This window comes from Hakea prostrata, chromosome 7 (genome assembly GCF_041222555.1).
Source record: "Hakea prostrata isolate BN-2017 chromosome 7, UWA_Hpros_2, whole genome shotgun sequence".
Classification (NCBI taxonomy): domain Eukaryota; kingdom Viridiplantae; phylum Streptophyta; class Magnoliopsida; order Proteales; family Proteaceae; genus Hakea; species Hakea prostrata.
Genome location: NC_142606.1, coordinates 50800573 through 50818435, shown reverse-complemented (window position 1 = coordinate 50818435; position 17863 = coordinate 50800573). Strand labels below are relative to the sequence as shown.

The window sequence follows — 17863 nt, the reverse complement described above, 5'->3', positions numbered from 1 at the left end:
ACATATAAATTGAAAATCGGGAATGCAAACATATGATAGAAAAAAAGAGAGGATGTAGCAGTATGCTAGATCTACATAGGAGATATTACAGCAGGTCTATACATTGGGAATTCCGAAGCTGAGAAAATACAACTCGACCTAGAAAAAACAAGTGAGATAGAATACAACTGGTAGTCTTGGCATAATTACAGCTGCTGGATTATGACATACACATTAGAGGCTCAGTCTATCTTCAAACTCACTCTTAACTGCCACCAGCAGCCATCATCTAAGACGCATAAACCTCACAAACTCCTGGAAATTGACTTGGCCATCACCATCCAGATCTGCAACTTGAATCATCTTGGTCACTTCCTCATCAGTCACATTTTCCCCCAGACCTGTCATCACTTGCCGCAGCTGCTCAAAATCCAACAAAAAAAAAAAACAATGAAATCTATCCATGAATATGCAAAGGTCTCAGCAGTTTGTAGAAAGCCCTCGAAGCCGTATCATGAGGGACAAATTTTTTGCTCTTTGGTGGGGTGAGTTGTGGGTTCGGATGGTGGAGAGAGGTGCGGAGACAGATGCAAGCATCATATAGAAAAGGAAATGATAAAGAGTCTTGCCTCTTCAGGTGATATGAAACCACTTTGGTCCTTGTCAAATCTCTTGAAAGTTTCCATTAAATCTTCCTCGAATCATGGACCTTAAATAGTGGAAGAAAGAATATGAAGGAGCATATAAGTATTCCGAGAGACAAATGGGGAAAATATACAAGGCAAGATGTCAAGATTGTTCTATCATGCAAGACGCTCAACGAGTGGAGAGATTATGATGGTCCAAGTTTTTATCTAACAGAAAGACAACGTTGTTTTGCAGCTGAAGAACCAACTTATCAATCTTGTAGCTTGGAGACTTTCTCAACATAATCAAATTAATTATTGAGCTACTTTCAGTGTTCTCCTCTGAATTTGCACAGAACTAAACTTAATAGTATTAGTTCTCAATCAAATAGGCTATGATACAAAGAGCGGTTCCTTGTTACAGAGACTGACGCTGAGTATTTCTTGCAACAAATCTATTATTCGAGACAACATATAGTTAACTGCTAATCAACATTATAAACTTAGCTGGTAAACTATATGTGAACCAGGCAGCATAGACTAACCATTAACTACCTGTTCTAAATTAGCTGTCTAGTAAACTAGCCGGCGCACAGTACATCTCATCAATGCTTCTCTCACACACAGACACCCTCTTCAGTTAGCAAATGCTCCCAAAATCTGTACTCTGCCCAGAAGGATTACTAACTGAAGTTGAGCTGTTAAATAACTCCTATCATTACTTAATTGTTGCAATTCAAAAGAAAAGCCTTTGATAAATTTTTAGTGATGCAAACCATCAGCTGGTAGTAAAATGTACATTAATTACAAGGCAACATGCCACCATTTAAACTCACCTTCATAAGCCTCACAAACTCCTGGTAATTGACTTGGCCATCACCATCCAGATCTGCAACTTGAATCATCTTGGCCACTTCCTCATCAGTCACATTTTCCCCCAGATCTGTCATCACTTGCCGCAGCTGCTCAAAATCCAACAAAAAAAAAACAATGAAATCTATCCATGAATATGCAAAGGTCTCAGCAGTTTGTAGAAAGCCCTCGGAACTGTATCGTGGGGGACAAAGTTTTTGCTCTTTGGTGGGGTGGGTTGTGGGTTGGGATGGTGGAGGAGGTGCGGGAGACAGATGCAAGCATCATATAGAAAAGGAAATGATAAAGAGTCTTGCCTCTTCGGGTGATATAAAACCACTTTGGTCCTTGTCAAATCTCTTGAAAGTTTCCATTAAATATTCCTCACAATCACGGTCCTTAAATAGTGGAAGAAAGAATATGAAGGAGCATAAGTATTCCAGAGATAAATGGGGTAAATATACCAGGCAAGATGTCTGCATTGTTCTATTATGCAAGATGCTCAACGAGTGGAGAGATTATGATGGTCCAAGTTTTTATCTAACGAGAACCACAAGACTTTGTTTTGACGCTCAATGAGTGGAGAGATTATGATGGTACAAGTTTTTATCTAACGAGAAAAACAGACATTGTTTTGCAGCTGATGAGCCAACTTATAAATCTTGTAGCTTGGAGACTTTCTCAACATAATCAAATTAATTATTGAGCTACTTTCGGTGTTCTCCCTCTGAATTTGCACGAGAACTAAACTTAATAGTATTAGTTCTCAATCAAATAGGCTATGATACAAAGAGTGGTTGCTTGTTACGGAGACTGACGCTGAGTATTTCTTGCAACAGATCTATTATTACGAGACAACATATAGTTAACTGCTAATCAACATTATAAACTTAGCTGGTAAACTATATGTGAACCAGGCAAAGATAAACAAGCCATTAACTAGCTGTTCTAAATTAGTCGTGTAGTAAACTAGCCGGCACACAAGACATCTCACCAATGCTTCTCTCACACACGGACACCCTATTTAGTTAGCAAATGCTTCCAAAAGCTGTACTGCACCTGAGAAGGATTACTAAGCTCAAGGGTAGCTGTTAAATAACTCTCTATCATTACTTAATTGTTGCATTCCAAAAGAAAAGCCTTTGATAAACTTTTAGTGATGCAAACCATCAGCTGGTAGTAAAATGTACATTAATTACAAGGCAACATGCCACCATTTAAACTCACCTTCATAGGCCTCACAAACTCCTGGTAATTGACTTGGCCATCAGCATCCGGATCCGCAACTTGAATCATCTTGGCCGGTTCCTCATCAGTCACATTTTCCCCCGGACACTGTCATCACTTGCCGCAGCTGCTCAAAATCCAACAAAAAAAAGCAAAGAAATCTATCCATGAATATGCAAAGGTCTCGAGCGGTTTGTAGAAAGCCCTCGGAATCGTATCGTGGGGGACAAATTTTTTACTCTTTGGTGGGGTGGATTGTGGGTTGGGATGGTGGAGGGAGGTGCGGGAGACAGAGATGCAAGCATCATATAGAAAAGGAAATGATAAAGAGTCTTGCCTCTTCGGGTGATATAAAACCACTTTGGTCCTTGTCAAATCTCTTGAAAGTTTCCATTAAATATTCCTCATAATCACGGTCCTTAAATAGTGGAAGAAAGAATATGAAGGAGCATAAGTATTCCAGAGACAAATGGGGAAAATATACCAGGCAAGATGTCCGCATTGTTCTATTATGCAAGATGCTCAACGAGTGGAGAGATTATGATGGTCCAAGTTTTTATCTAACGGAACCACAAGACTTTTTTTGACGCTCAACGAGTGGAGAGATTATGATGGTACAAGTTTTTATCTAACGTAAAGACAAAGATTGTTTTGCAGCTGATGAGCAACCTTATAAATCTTGTAGCTTGGAGACTTTCTCAACATAATCAAATTAATTATTGAGCTACTTTCGGTGTTCTCCCTCTCGAATTTGCACGAGAACTAAACTTAATAGTATTAGTTCTCAATCAAATAGGCTATGATACAAAGAGTGGTTGCTTGTTACTGAGGACACGACTTTTGAGTATTTCTTGCAACAGATCTATTATTACGAGACAACATATAGTTAACTCGCTAATCAACATTATAAACTTAGCTGGTAAACTATATGTGAACCAGCGATATAAACAAGCCATTAACTAGCTGTTCTAAATTAGCTGTGTAGTAAACTAGCCGGCACACACAGTACATCTCACCAATGCTTCTCTCTCACACAGACACCCTATTCAGTTAGCAAATGCTTCCAAAAGGCTGTACTCTGCCGCAAGGATTACTAACTGAAGTTGAGCTGTTAAATAACTCTCTATCATTACTTAATTGTTGCATTCCAAAAGAAAAGCCTTTGATAAACTTTTAGTGATGCAAACCATCAGCTGGTAGTAAAATGTACATTAATTACAAGGCAACATGCCACTATTTAAACTCACCTTCATAGGCCTCACAAACTCCTGGTAATTGACTTGGCCATCGGCATCCAGATCCGCAACTTGAATCATCTTGGCCAGTTCCTCATCAGTCACATTTTCCCCCAGACACTGTCATCACTTGCCGCAGCTGCTCAAAATCCAACAAAAAAAAGCAAAGAAATCTATCCACGAATATGCAAAGGTCTCAGCGGTTTGTAGAAAGCCCTCGGAAGCGTATCGTGGGGGACAAATTTTTTGCTCTTTGGTGGGGTGGATTGTGGGTTGGGATGGTGGAGGGAGGTGCGGGGAGACAGATGCAAGCATCATATAGAAAAGGAAATGATAAAGAGTCTTGCCTCTTCAGGTGATATAAAACCACTTTGGTCCTTGTCAAATCTCTTGAAAGTTTCCATTAAATCTTCCTCTAAATCATGGTCCTTAAATAGTGGAAGAAAGAATATGAAGGAGCATAAGTATTCCAGAGACAAATGGGGAAAATATACCGGGCAAGATGTCAGCATTGTTCTATTATGCAATATGCTCAACAAGTGGAGAGATTATGATGGTCCAAGTTTTTATCTAACGAGAAAGACAACATTGTTTTGCAGCTGAAGAACCAACTTATCAATCTTGTAGCTTGGAGACTTTCTCAACATAATCAAATTAATTATTGAGCTACTTTCGGTGTTCTCCCTCTGAATTTGCACGGAACTAATAATAGTATTAGTTCACAATCAAATAGGCTATGATACAAAGAGTGGTTCCTATTTACTGAGACTGACGCCTTGAGTATTGGTTGAAACAAATCTATTATTCCGAGACAACATATAGTTAACTGCTAATCAACATCATAAACTTAGCTGGTAAACTATATGTGAACCAGGCAGTATGGACAAGCCATTAACTAGCTTTTCTAAATTAGCTGTGTAGTAAACTAGCCGTTGCACAGTACATCTCATCAATGCTTCTCTCACACACAGACACCCTCTTCAGTTAGCAAATGCTTCCAAAAGCTGTACTCTGCCCAGAAGGATTACTAACTGAAGTTGAGCTGTTAAATAACTCTCTATCATTACTTAATTGTTGCATTTCAAAAGAAAAGCCTTAGATAAACTTTTAGTGATGCAAACCATCATCTGGTAGTAAAATGTACATTAATTACAAGGCAACATGCCACCATTTAAACTCACCATCATAAGCCTCACAAACTCCTGGTAATTGACTTGGCCATCACCATCCAGATCTGCAACTTGAATCATCTTGGCCACTTCCTCATCAGTCACATTTTCCCCCAGATCGGTCATCACTTGCCACAGCTGCTCAAAATCCAACAAAAAAAAAAATAAAAATTGAAATCTATCCATGAATATGCAGAGGTCTCAGCAGTTTGTAGAAAGCCCTCGGAACTGTATCGTGGGGGACAAATTTTTTGCTCTTTGGTGGGGTGGGTTGTGGGTTGGGATGGTGGAGGAGGTGCAGGAGACAGATGCAAGCATCACATAGAAAAGGAAATGATAGAGTCTTGCCTCTTCAGGTGATATAAAACCACTTTGGTCCTTGTCAAGTCTCTCGAAAGTTTCCATTAAATATTCCTCATAATCACGGTCCTTAAATAGTGGAAGAAAGAATATGAAGGAGCATAAGTATTCCAGAGACAAATGGGGAAAATATATCAGGCAAGATGTCTGCATTGTTCTATTATGCAAGATGCTCAACGAGTGGAGAGATTATGATGGTCCAAGTTTTTATCTAACAGGACCACAGCACTGTTTTGACGCTCAACGAGTGGAGAGAAAATGATGGTACAAGTTTTTATCTAACAGAAAGACAGCATTGTTTTGCAGCTGATGAGCCAACTAATAAATCTTGTAGCTTGGAGACTTTCTGAACATAATCAAATTAATTATTGAGCTAATTTCAGTGTTCTCCCTCTGAATTTGCACAGAACTAAAATTAATAGTATTAGTTCTCAATCAAATAGGCTATGATACAAAGAGTGGTTCCTTGTTACAGAGACTGACGCTGAGTATTGCTTGCAACAAATCTATTATTCTGAGACAACATATAGTTAACTGCTAATCAACATCATAAACTTAGCTGGTAAACTATATGTGAACCAGGCAGTATAGACTAGTCATTAACTAGCTGTGCTAAATTAGCTGTGTAATAAACTAGCCATCGCATGGTACATCTCATCAATGCTTCTCTCACACACAGACTCCCTCTTCAGTTAGCAAATGCTCCCAAAATCTGTACTCTGCCCAGAAGGATTACTAACTGAAGTTGAGCTGTTAAATAACTCCTATCATTATTTAATTGCATTCCAAAAGAAAAGCCTTTGATAAACTTTTAGTGATGCAAACCAGCTGGTAGTAAAATGTACATTAATTACAAGGCAACATGCCAGCATTAAACTCACCTTCATTTTTGTTGCCATCAAGTTCAAGAAGTCAGGGAAATCAATCATTCCATCTTGATCAGCATCAACCTCTTTGATTATACCTCGGAGTTCAGCTTCAGTTGGTTTTTGCCCCAAGGATCTCATCACAGAACCCAACTCTTCAGCTGAGATTATACCTATAAATGAATTCACACTTTAGCAATAGAACTTAAGACAAAAGATGATGCATTTTACAGCAAGTGAACATTGACATCAATATAGTAACAACAACAGCTGCCTAGTATAGTCGGTGAAGTGTGATTTCTAATTTTAATTTTACTAACTTCCTACTTGGTTATTGCTAATAATATTAACCAAGTAACTTAACAAACTCTAGTTTCTATTTTTTCCTGAAATAGCCTATGCTCTATAAATCGGTAATTGACTGTTGACAACCAATGCTTTTTAAGTGAACCGATTATCCGAAGTTTTTCTTTGAGTTTAGTCTCTACTCTCTAGTCTCTGTTCACCAGTTTTTGAAAACCTTTTAAAGGAACCTTCATAGCCCCCACCAACCCCCCCCTTCCAAAAAAAAAAAATGAAGGGGAAATCCTGGTTACAGCCCTTCATAGCCCTCCTTTCAGATCCTAAAGACCTTCGTAGCGCCTTGGACCATTAGTCCATATTCCCCCCCCCCCCCCCCCCCAACACTCACACCCAAAACTAACTTAAAATTTAGGAAACCATTGACCACTTCACAGGACGTGCTTAAAATCAAATCAAATCCATGCCCATACTTACTCTTCAATCCCTTAAAATCTCAGCCTTAACCTTTTACCTTATTAGTCCTAAACAGTGACTTTTTTTACAACAACCAAAGCCACTTTGGCTCGTTATGATTGAAGATATTGGTTTGGCCCTTAATCTTATTGAGGATGCATCAGCCAGGGTCAATCACAGCCAACCCAACCCAGGTTGGTCTAATAAATGGTTAAGCAAGGTCATGTTGGTGGCTGGGCTGGACATAGTTCACAATGTCCCAGCCTGACCTTTGTTGGCTGCACCAGGGTTGAACTAAAAGACCTAAGGTCAAGCTGGAGTTCTTAGAAGCCTGACCAATTGCACGCCTATTTTACCTATAACATGTTTTCTCGTATTAGATCATTAGCAGCACAATTGTATCAAATTTAATTGATATTCCTAACTATACTTTGAATTGATTATATTGCATTATAGATGCCATAAGTAATACAAAACAGGCACTTCTTCAGGTGCTTAGCGAACACTTTGTGTTCCATTTCACTGTGAAACCTATGCTAATAAATCCATTAGTTTCAGCTAGCACAAAGGGGAAAGTAAAGAAGCATGACTGAACCACTCAACCAATATCTTTCATCACCCTGATAGGGATGAGGAATGCACACTGTGCATCATTCTATAAATGGTGTAAGTTACAATTTATTCTGTTTTCAACTTTTATGAATAATATACAGTAATAAAGCTAGATTCATATGCTGCCACAGGAGAGAAACTTAAGAGTTAGATTCCTCAGTACCTTACAATATGATATACCAACTGGACTAAATTTAAAATATGACCTGACAGGAGTACTAGACAATTACTCAGTTCAACTACTTAGGGTTACCCCAAGATTTACACTCAGAATCAGGTAAAGGATCAATCTCTTCTAATTTTTTCATATTTGTATCATCTAAATCAGCCAGACTTAGTCTTTTAATAATCAGGGTTTAATAGGTACTGGGGTCAGTCTGTTCTGAGTCAAATCAGTACATTCAGAATCTTTAGAACCTTGGGTAACCCTGTTCCACCATCTGTCAATTAAATGATGAGGATATTTCTTAATAACAAAACAAATATTATCAAACATGACATTTGCATTTATCATTATGAAAAACTGCATATCCTTAATCACCAGATGCTCTACTTAATACCAGTGTGAGAACAGGATCCCATCAGATAAATCATTATAGATTAAATTGGACCGTCAAAATTCTACATATTCCAGATGTGCAAATGTTCATCCCCTCAGAGTGACTTGCCACTCCAAACCTTTCTTGGGCATTGAAACTTCTTTGATGAGCAATGACTTGAATAAATGCTCCAGGAATAGCAGAATCAAAGACAGTTCTCACTTTACCGTAAGAACCAAAAGGATTCAAAATAAGGGATCTTCTTTTAACCTTCCCGACTAGAAAATAAACAAATAGATGAATAAATTAAATCTTTCTTTACGAAAAGAAAATGCGTAGCTTGAATTGATTGGGGCATGCATCTTCTTGAGGTTCAAAATCACCCTCAGTACTAGTGATCCAATGGCAAAAAGACAGTCGAGAGATTAAAGGCTTAGGTTACGCAGAATGAACGATCAAGAAAGCAAAAGAAGGAAACTATAATTTGAGGAAAATAACAATCAAGATAAACAAATCACCAGCATTTCACCATGAAGTCAGTTTTATAGTCTGATAAAGCCAATGCAGCATTGCAGTAACTAAATGCAGTTGAAACAACAAAAGAGAAAAGAACAGAGAATTAGAGAAACCTACCATCTCCGTTCTTATCGAAGAGATTAAAAGCTTCCTTGAACATTGAAATTTCCTCTTGTGTGAACTTCTCTGCCATGACGGTTTCAGTAATCTAACGGAAGAAAACAAAGCGACAGGGAAAGACAAAAAGATTGTTTCTGTTATGTAGAAATCTCTTCTTGCAAACTCCCTCCAAAAGTCTCCCATGTCCCCGAACCCCGCGCTATTTATACGCATTGGTGGCGCCCCTTATTTATTTTTCTTCTTTTTCTTCTTTCTTTCTTTCTTCTTCTTCTTCTTTTTTTTTTTTTTCGTTAAACAGGCGCTTTAATTTTTTTTTTTAAAATGATCAACTTGAAGCTCTATTTCCGCATCGCCTGAAACTAAACCAGCCAAGTAATCAGCGGCTGACTTAACCTCCCTGAGATGATGTATAAGAACACAATGGCAAAACAGCAGCCGTATTCCCCAAATATCCTTCAGAATATCATGAGTTGACCATAACGCTTCAGCAGGACGAACAATTTGTTGAATTGCTTAAGTGGAGTCACTACAAATTTCGATACAAGAATAACCTTGTTGACGAGTGTATCGCATACCCAGTCGGGTTGCGGTCAATTGCATACGTATAAACTGGGAAAAGCACAACCGCCTGCAATAGCAAAGAGTACCTCACTAGTAGAGTTTCTTCCACTTGCTCAATATCCCCCATGACATGAACCAATGGCAGGCAAGCAAACTGAACCATCACAATTAATTGCAACCCAATGTGATGAATGTGAAATCCCACCTAACCCTAATTTGGAAATCGATAATGTAGATCCGAAGATCTAAAATGAAGGAAGAAAAAAGTTGTGGGCCATCCAAATTTGAACCTATTAGGTTTGACCTAGAACCAATGGAGGTTGATAATGAAGATCCTAGTATGGAAACCCTGAGTGAATTGGAAGATGATGTGACTTGAATGAGGTTTGACTGGAAAGGCGGACCAAGAATACAATGTTGACACCTTTGGAAGGTCTTATAAATTCAGGTAAGCCCTTTCTTAAGTTGGTGAAGGACCCAGATGAAGCTTGAGGCTATTGGATACCAAAAATTTAATTTTTAACCTTTGGCATTGCTTGGTCGATTGCTCAAGGCTAACAACCAAAGCAAACCCAGGGACAGAATTGTCTATCTTGGGAAAATTAGGTTTTTGGAGCCCTATATATTCAAACTTCGATCTAATTTGAACCACTTTGCCTCTAAGCCTCTAGAGAATGTGAGAAAACCCCTAAAGTTCTCTCCTCAAAGCCAAGGAAGATCCCCAAACATCCAAGCAAAGTCTTCCATTGAATCTTCTTCTACAAGGTTAGTATTTGATTATATTCTCTATTAATCTATTCTCTCTACTGTTTTTACTCTTTGTTTTGATTGTGAGGAAGATCTTACACTACTGTACTGGCCTAATCTCAGATCCTCATAGTTTTAGAGTGAATTCCCATTCACTCTATTCTCTCCGTAGACAATACAGTATGATTTTGATGTTTTGACCTATCATGAGACCATGATCTACTCTTACTGTAGTTGTTTGATTCTAATCTATGTTAGATCTGTTCCTAGGGGTTAGTATTTGATTATATTCTCTATTGATCTATTCTCTTTACTATTTTTACTCTTTGGTTTGAGTGTGAGGAAGATCTTACACTACCTGAACGGCCTAATCTCAGATCCTCATAGTTTTAGAGTGAATTCCCATTCACTCTATTCTCTCCGTAGACAATACAGTATTATTTCGATGTTTTGACCTAGCATGAGACCATGATCTACTCTTACTGTAGTTGTTTGATTCTAATCTATGTTAGATCTGTTCCTAGGGGTTAGTATTTGATTATATTCTCTATTGATCTATTCTCTTTACTATTTTTACTCTTTGTTTTGATTGTGAGGAAGATCTTACACTACTGTAATAGCCTAATCTCAGATCCTCATAGTCTTAGAGTGAATTCCCATTCACTCTATTCTCTCCGTAGACAATACAATGTGATTTCGATGTTTTGACCTAGCATGAGACCATGATCTACTCTTACTGTAGTTGTTTGATTCTAATCTATGTTAGATTTGTTCCTAGGTTGTTTTCTAAGTATGATCTACTATTTTCTTATCTTCAGAAGAATCATCATTCATTCTAGTCTTTCCGTGAGAATCTGCGGATCAAACCTATTAGGTGATTTATTAGATTTCTATTCCAATGACCTTTTTTAATGTTTAGATCATCATAGATAGTCTCTATATGTTATTTTAGAATTTTTCCTATTAATTTTGGATTGTTCCGATGTTGTTCAATGAGTTTCCGACCAAAGTTGGAAGTTACTATTTGTACATAGTAGCTTTGGTTGATCCAACAGACCAAAGGCCGATAGACCAAAGGTTGCCTTGTCACACCCCACCCAGCCAGATCCGGCCATACTCGAATACCCGTGGGGGTGATACACCGTAGGACCTAGGTTCAGTGACAATTCCATACAACACATGATATAGCATAATTAAAAGGACAATAATAAATCAAGTTCAAGTATACAATTATCAAATCTGAATTATAAAGAGGTTACAATCATCCGTCATCTAAAGTTAATAAAAATGGACATCAGAGTTTGAAGGAAGAATAGATTGTCACAGCAGAATTTAAACTAAACTGATTCCCTAAGAACAGTTTTTGCAAGGTCATGAAGCTCCATGCGAATCTACATCTCTTCAGTCACTCCTTCAACAAGGTCTACCGATGACGAATCCTGCACTTGGAAAGAGTCCTCATAACCTGCATAATATTCTAATAGAAACAGACATATAAAAAGGAATGAGTTCAACAGAACTCAATGAGGTCAACTCAACATTATATCATGCATTTGTTCACAAGATTCACATCATGTCATGTATTTAGTTCACAAGATTCCACACCACACATATCATGAATGTCGATAATGTAATTAATGATAATGATAGGATATATGAATGATTATGATATTATGCTCCTAACTCTATCGTGAAGTCTCTATGGTAGACACACATTAAGTTTAAACACCAATCTCCTTTGGGTAGTCTCAGTCACTCTCCCTCAACAAAAGACATCTATTGGGTTCTCCGCGGTTGTTGGGTAAAGTCCTGTCAAGCCATGGTTGGGGTATAGGTCACCACTCTCTCACATCACCATTTGGTATGAGATTGGTGCGTGTCAAGGATAATCTTAGCCCAGTGCAAAGTCATACAGTCTCGTACTACATATGGTCTGGATATCTCCCCTCATGCCTAGTGCCCTTTTGGTTCGATACCTTCCCACCTATGAATGGAATCCTCAACGAGAGGCATCTGTTGGATCCCATTCCTTAACCCAGTGGTCATCTACATATAATGAACATGATGCTCTCCATGTCCTCTCACAGATCATTACACCGGTCTTGAGCACCCAGGAGCCTTTATCTATTATATGCAACCCTACCTCTCTATTATGATAGTGGGCATGCTTGACACTCAAGACCCAGCCACTAACATCACGAGTTAACCGGCTTCAATACCCCTGCCGGAAGGGTAGTAGTATCATGAGGTTACCTAGCGAAACACTTTTAGACACCTAGCATTCATGTACTTAGGTCTAGATGCATACTCATGTATGTTTACTAGGGTAATGGGCGAACCCACAACCCTAGTTTGCAACATAAAAAGAAAAGGAGTAATTTAATTCAACATCATCCATATGTTTTCATATCAATAATTTAGGATTTAAAACTAAATGAAAAACTCAAACCATCCACTCTCATACATTCTCATATTGTTTTCAAAGAATATTGAAAATGGAAGCAACATACTTTCTTACCTTTCATTTGTGCAAAGTCCCACACATAATCCCAAGCATAATAAATACTAAAGCAAGGCAATATATCAATAATGAAATTTAATTAATATAATTAAACATGCAAGATAAGGTTGAGTATATTCCTCACCTTTCAATTCGATTTCCTTCTTAAATTCACAAATTTTGGTTCACAAGAGTCGGCAATTAACTCACAAAAATTCGTAATCACACAAGAAGATTAATAGACACATATTAGAAATCAAATGGGTTTCAAAAGAGTCCCTAAGGGCCTGTTTGGTTACATGAGTCTGGAGATTTCAAATATCTAGAGATTTCAAATATCTAGAGATTTCAAATCTATGGAGTCATAATTTATAAAATAAAATGTTTGGTTGTGGAATGAAATTTCTAGATTCATCCTAAGAAATTATTTGATCGACGTAATTTTTTTGAATGTGTAAATGTATAGCTTTTTTGAAATCTCTGGATTTCACCCCTTACCCATAAATCTACAGATTCACGTTTTTAGTGTAAAAAGGTGAATCTCTAGATTTCATGAATCTAGAGATTTCAAATCTCTGAATTCATGTAACCAAACAGGCCCTAAGATTACCCAACAAAACCCAGTGATATGGAGAAAATATAACCGAACCCGGTTCAACCTTGGTTCGATCCTCACGAAAGGAATCGACTCGCTTCCGAGCGGGCCGGGTCCAAAAGGTAGCTTGCTGAGGAAGAAAATTAACTCAGTCACAAGCACACCCTAATCCGCTACGATCAGAATGAAATAATCGTCAAAGAGATGGGTAGCAGCATTTGCGGCTAATTCTTATCGCTATTATATGGATAACTACCATATAACGATCGTATTATCAAAGGAGTCATCTACTAGTCCAACCTAGTAGGGATCTATCACTCAACGGATCTATCCATTAAGATCTGACGGCTATCCGAAGAAGGCTCAAATACATCCAACGAAGGAGATTCGAAGGTACACTCTATATAAGATATCACCTACCCACAAGGTAGAAAGACATACAATATGAATCATATTCTCGTTATTCATTCCTTAGCTCTGTACTCAAGCAGAGCCGTTTGTGATTAAGTTCATCAACTGACTTAGCCTTCGGAGGTGGACTCCCGATCCCAACGGTCGGGCCACATCTGACGTTCATTTTTTGCAGGTCATCCGTAGGAGATCTAAGGGCTGAGCAGATTTTGGACGCATCATTTGGCGCCGTCTGTGGGAAACTCTTCAGAAAGCCATGGTTACTAGATCATTGGCAGTGACAGTAGCAACAGCGGCTGCTGCAGCTCAGCGAGATGCTGGCGTTCAAATTACCGGAGCAAATAATCAAGATATCCCTGAGGGAAGTCGACCCCTTGAAGTACGGGAAGATGGTGGACAGGGAGGTAATAATCCTTCAGATCCACTCCAGTATCAATTGGATCAACTGAAACTCCAGTTATTGGAGGTGAGTCAGACGCTCCGTACGCTGACTAGGCAAGTGGTGGCACCGCAAGCACCTGATCACTGTGATGCGGGAAGGCGCACATTACAAAGGGAGCAAAGACTGATCGATGACTAGAATGTCGGCCAGAATTTCCGGGAAGGCGACGAGAGGGAGAATGAATGATGATATCTATTTGGTTATTCGAAAAACTCCGTTTGCCAAGGCCATTGCCGGATATCAGTTTCCTCATAATTTTGGTTTGCCAACCTTTTCCACGTTCGATGGTTTGGGAGATCCCATCGCTCATATCAGTTACTATCAGCAGACTATGGCTGTTGCGGGTAATTCTGATGAAATCTTTTGCAGGGTTTTCGGTTCATCCTTAACTAGAGCAGCACAAAAATGGTTTTCGAATCTCCCGTCGGGAAGGATCGTAGATTTTGAGGAATTGGTGCGAAAATTCATAGGACGATTCCAGAGTGGAATCCAGATAAAAAAGACCGAGGAGACCTTGTTCACTATCAGACAAGGGAAAAGTGAATTGATTCGGGAATATCTGAAAAGATTTAACAGGGTCACAATGGAGATAGAGAATCTGGATGAACAGGTAGCTAAAACTGCTTTGTTCACTGGACTCACTAACCGACGGCTCTTGGAGTTACTACTCCAAGACATGCCTACCACTTATGCAGAACTGGTGCAAAGGTGTTAAAAGCAGGTAGAGGTGACGGAGATCTTAGACGCACGCCAGGGGGATAATAAAGCCTCTACAAAAGAATAGAAGGCCCCTGAGAACAAGCAGAGGTCGAAGTAGAATGTTTGTGATCAAGTTGGAAAGCCTCACCAAGCATCGCGACAAAGATCTCCTAGTAAAAGCGAGTATACTCCATTAAATACTCATCGGGCTGATATTTTAAATATTATCAAGAGACAGAATATCTTGAAATGGCCACCAAAGCTTCCCACAAAACCTGGGGAGCAGGATAGAGAAAGGTATTTCCGTTTCTACAAGGATTACGGTCACTATACCAATGATTGCAGACATTGAAAGATTGATATCTCAAAGGCACTTGTCCAATTTCGTTAGAGGGAGATGAGCGGAACCGCGAGACACAGGTTACAAGAGGGAACGTTCGGTTAGTCTAGAACAACCGACGGAGGCTCCTAACCTAAGAAAGGTAAGGAAGTGATCGATGCCACTCAGTCGCCCATACTAACAATATTTGGAGGTCCCGAACCTGATTCGCTCCAGAAGCTGAAAGCCAAATCCAAGTTTGTTGGAACCGGAGAAACATAGAAGCGTAAAAGGCCGAATGGTGAGGGTTCGATCACCTTCGGCGAAGAAGATGAAAGAGGCGTTTGTTTACCTCATGATGTTGCCATAGTCATCAAGGTAGAAATTGCACACCGAGAAGTGCATAGGGTGTTAGTTAACACCGGGTTTGCTGCAGACCTTTTATCTTATGTAGCTTATCAAAAGCTTAAAGCGGATGAAGACTTGATGGAGCCGTCATCCACACACCTATATGGCTTTGCAGGATCCTCCGCAATAGCAGAAGGATCGGTATAGCTAGATCTGTCGATTGGAAGCTTCCCCAAAGAGGCTACTGTTCGGGTAAATTTCTTGGTGGTTCGAGAACTTCTGGCTTACAACGTCATTCTCGGAAGGCCATCCTTATTGAAGTTAGGTGCTATAGTTTCAACAAAGCACCTGAAGATAAAGTTTCCGACGGAAATGGGAATTGGTCAGGTTTCATCTGACCAAAGAATTTCTCGACAATGCTATGTAGCATATTTGAAGGATAAGGAGGGCCCAAGGAAGGTAACTGCGTTACCAATAGAAGTATGAGACGATCGGGACGAGGTAGAGATGCAAAGGCCCGAGCCAGTACAGAAGTTGGAACAAATTCAGCTGTATCCCGATAATGAAAAAAGAATTACTTATATCGGGTCTTAGCAGTTGGAAGAATTCAAGAAGGAGCTGAAGTCTTTTCTTCAGCAAAACAGCAATGTGTTCGCGTGGTCTGTAGAGGATATGCCGGGAATTGATCGGCAGGTTGCAGAACATAAACTTTGGATGGATCCGAAGGTGAAACCGGTAATTCAAAAGAGGAGAAATTTCTCCATAGAAAAGTATGAAGCCGTTCGTGGTGAGGTTGAGAAATTGAAGAACTCTGGTTTCATTGAACCTATAGAATGCCCAGTATGGTTGGCCAACGTGGTGATGGTCAAGAAGGCAAATGGAAAGTGGAGAATGTGTACAGATTACATAGATCTCAACAAGGCTTGCCCAAAAGATTGTTATCCATTACCCAGGATAGATCTGTTGATAGATGCCACGACAGGATATGAAACATTGAGTTTCATGGATGCATACTCAGGATACAACCAGATCCTCATGAACAAAGAGGACGAAAAGTTTACGGCTTTCATGACTGATTGTGAGAGTTTCTATTACAAAGTCATGCCGTTTGGCCTGAAAAATGCAGGGGCTACTTATCAGAGGGCTGTCAACAAAATTTTTAAAGACTTGATCAGGAAGAACGTGGAAGCACATGTTGACGATATGCTGGTAAAGAGCACTGCGAGGACAAAACACATTGAGGATTTAGCGGAGGTATTTTTAGTACTGCGAAAATACCAAATGAAGCTGAATCCGGAAAAGTGCACCTTTGGAGTCTTGTCGGGCAAGTGCTTGGGCTTTATGGTATCACAAAGAGGTGTTGAGGCTAATCCATCCAAAATACAGGCTTTGATCAATATGAAAGCACCCAAGACTAGTCGAGATGTGCAATGCTTAACGGGGAGAGTAGCCGCATTGAACCGGTTCATCTCACAGTCAGGAGAAAAGTGCCTACTTTTTTTCAAAGCACTCAAAGATTTGAGGGGCAGTAAGGAGGCGAAATGGACTGAAGAGTGTCAGAAGGCTTTCGAAGATCTGAAGGAAAACTGGGAAGACCACCGCTACTGTCCCGACCAGAAAAGGGAGAAATTTTGCAACTATATTTAGCAACATCCCCCTCAGCAGTAAGCGCGATCGTTCGGGAAAAAGACAAAAAGCAGTGGCCAATCTATTATGTCAGCCACGTATTACTCGACGCAGAAACATGGTACTCTTAGATCAAAAAGCAGACTTTGGCTCTTATGATAGCAGCTAGAAAACTACGGCCATACTTTCAGGCTCATCCAAATGAGGTATTTACTACTTTTCCCCTTTGTAAAGTTCTTCGTAAACCTGATTTTTCTGGAAGAATGGTAGTTTGGTCGGTTGAGCTCAACTGAGTTCCAAGTAAGCTTTAAGCCTCGAACGACAATTAAAGCCCAAGCATTGGCCAACTTCGTAGTAGAGACTATTGCACCAGTAGAGGAGATTATAGAACCCACTATTCCGATCGTTTGGGAGGTATACGTGGATGGCTCGAGTAATAAGCAAGGAGCAGGGGCTAGAATTCTTTTGAAAAGTCCAGCAGGTTTTATTATTCGGTATGCATTAAGATTCGCATTCAAAGCAAGTAACAATGAAGCAGAGTACGAGGCTCTAATAGCTGGACTTCGCTTGTTGAAAGCATTGGCAATAGTGGAGGTAACTATTTTTAGTGACTCACAGCTTGTTGTTAATCAAGTACAAGGGGAGTATGGTGTCAAAGAACCCCGATTGCAAAAATATCAAGAGATTGTGCAAGCATTGCATAAAGAATTTAGGAATCTGAAAGTATGTCAGATCCCAAGAAAAGAAAATACGATGGA

General features: G+C 39.4%; 1 protein-coding gene across 1 annotated transcript; it reads right to left on the bottom strand.

Annotated features, from left to right (window-relative positions):
* Window positions 1–264: 264 nt before the first annotated feature.
* LOC149011328 (calmodulin-like) lies at window positions 265–9077 on the bottom strand. The gene is made up of 5 exons (XM_089162624.1): window positions 8855–9077; window positions 6330–6487; window positions 4267–4347; window positions 1442–1567; window positions 265–399 (listed from the first exon to the last, which is right to left on the bottom strand). The coding sequence occupies exons 1-5, from the start codon at window positions 8928–8930 to the stop codon at window positions 265–267; spliced, it is 576 nt and encodes a 191-aa protein (XP_089018750.1). The 5' UTR covers window positions 8931–9077.
* Window positions 9078–17863: the final 8786 nt, after the last annotated feature.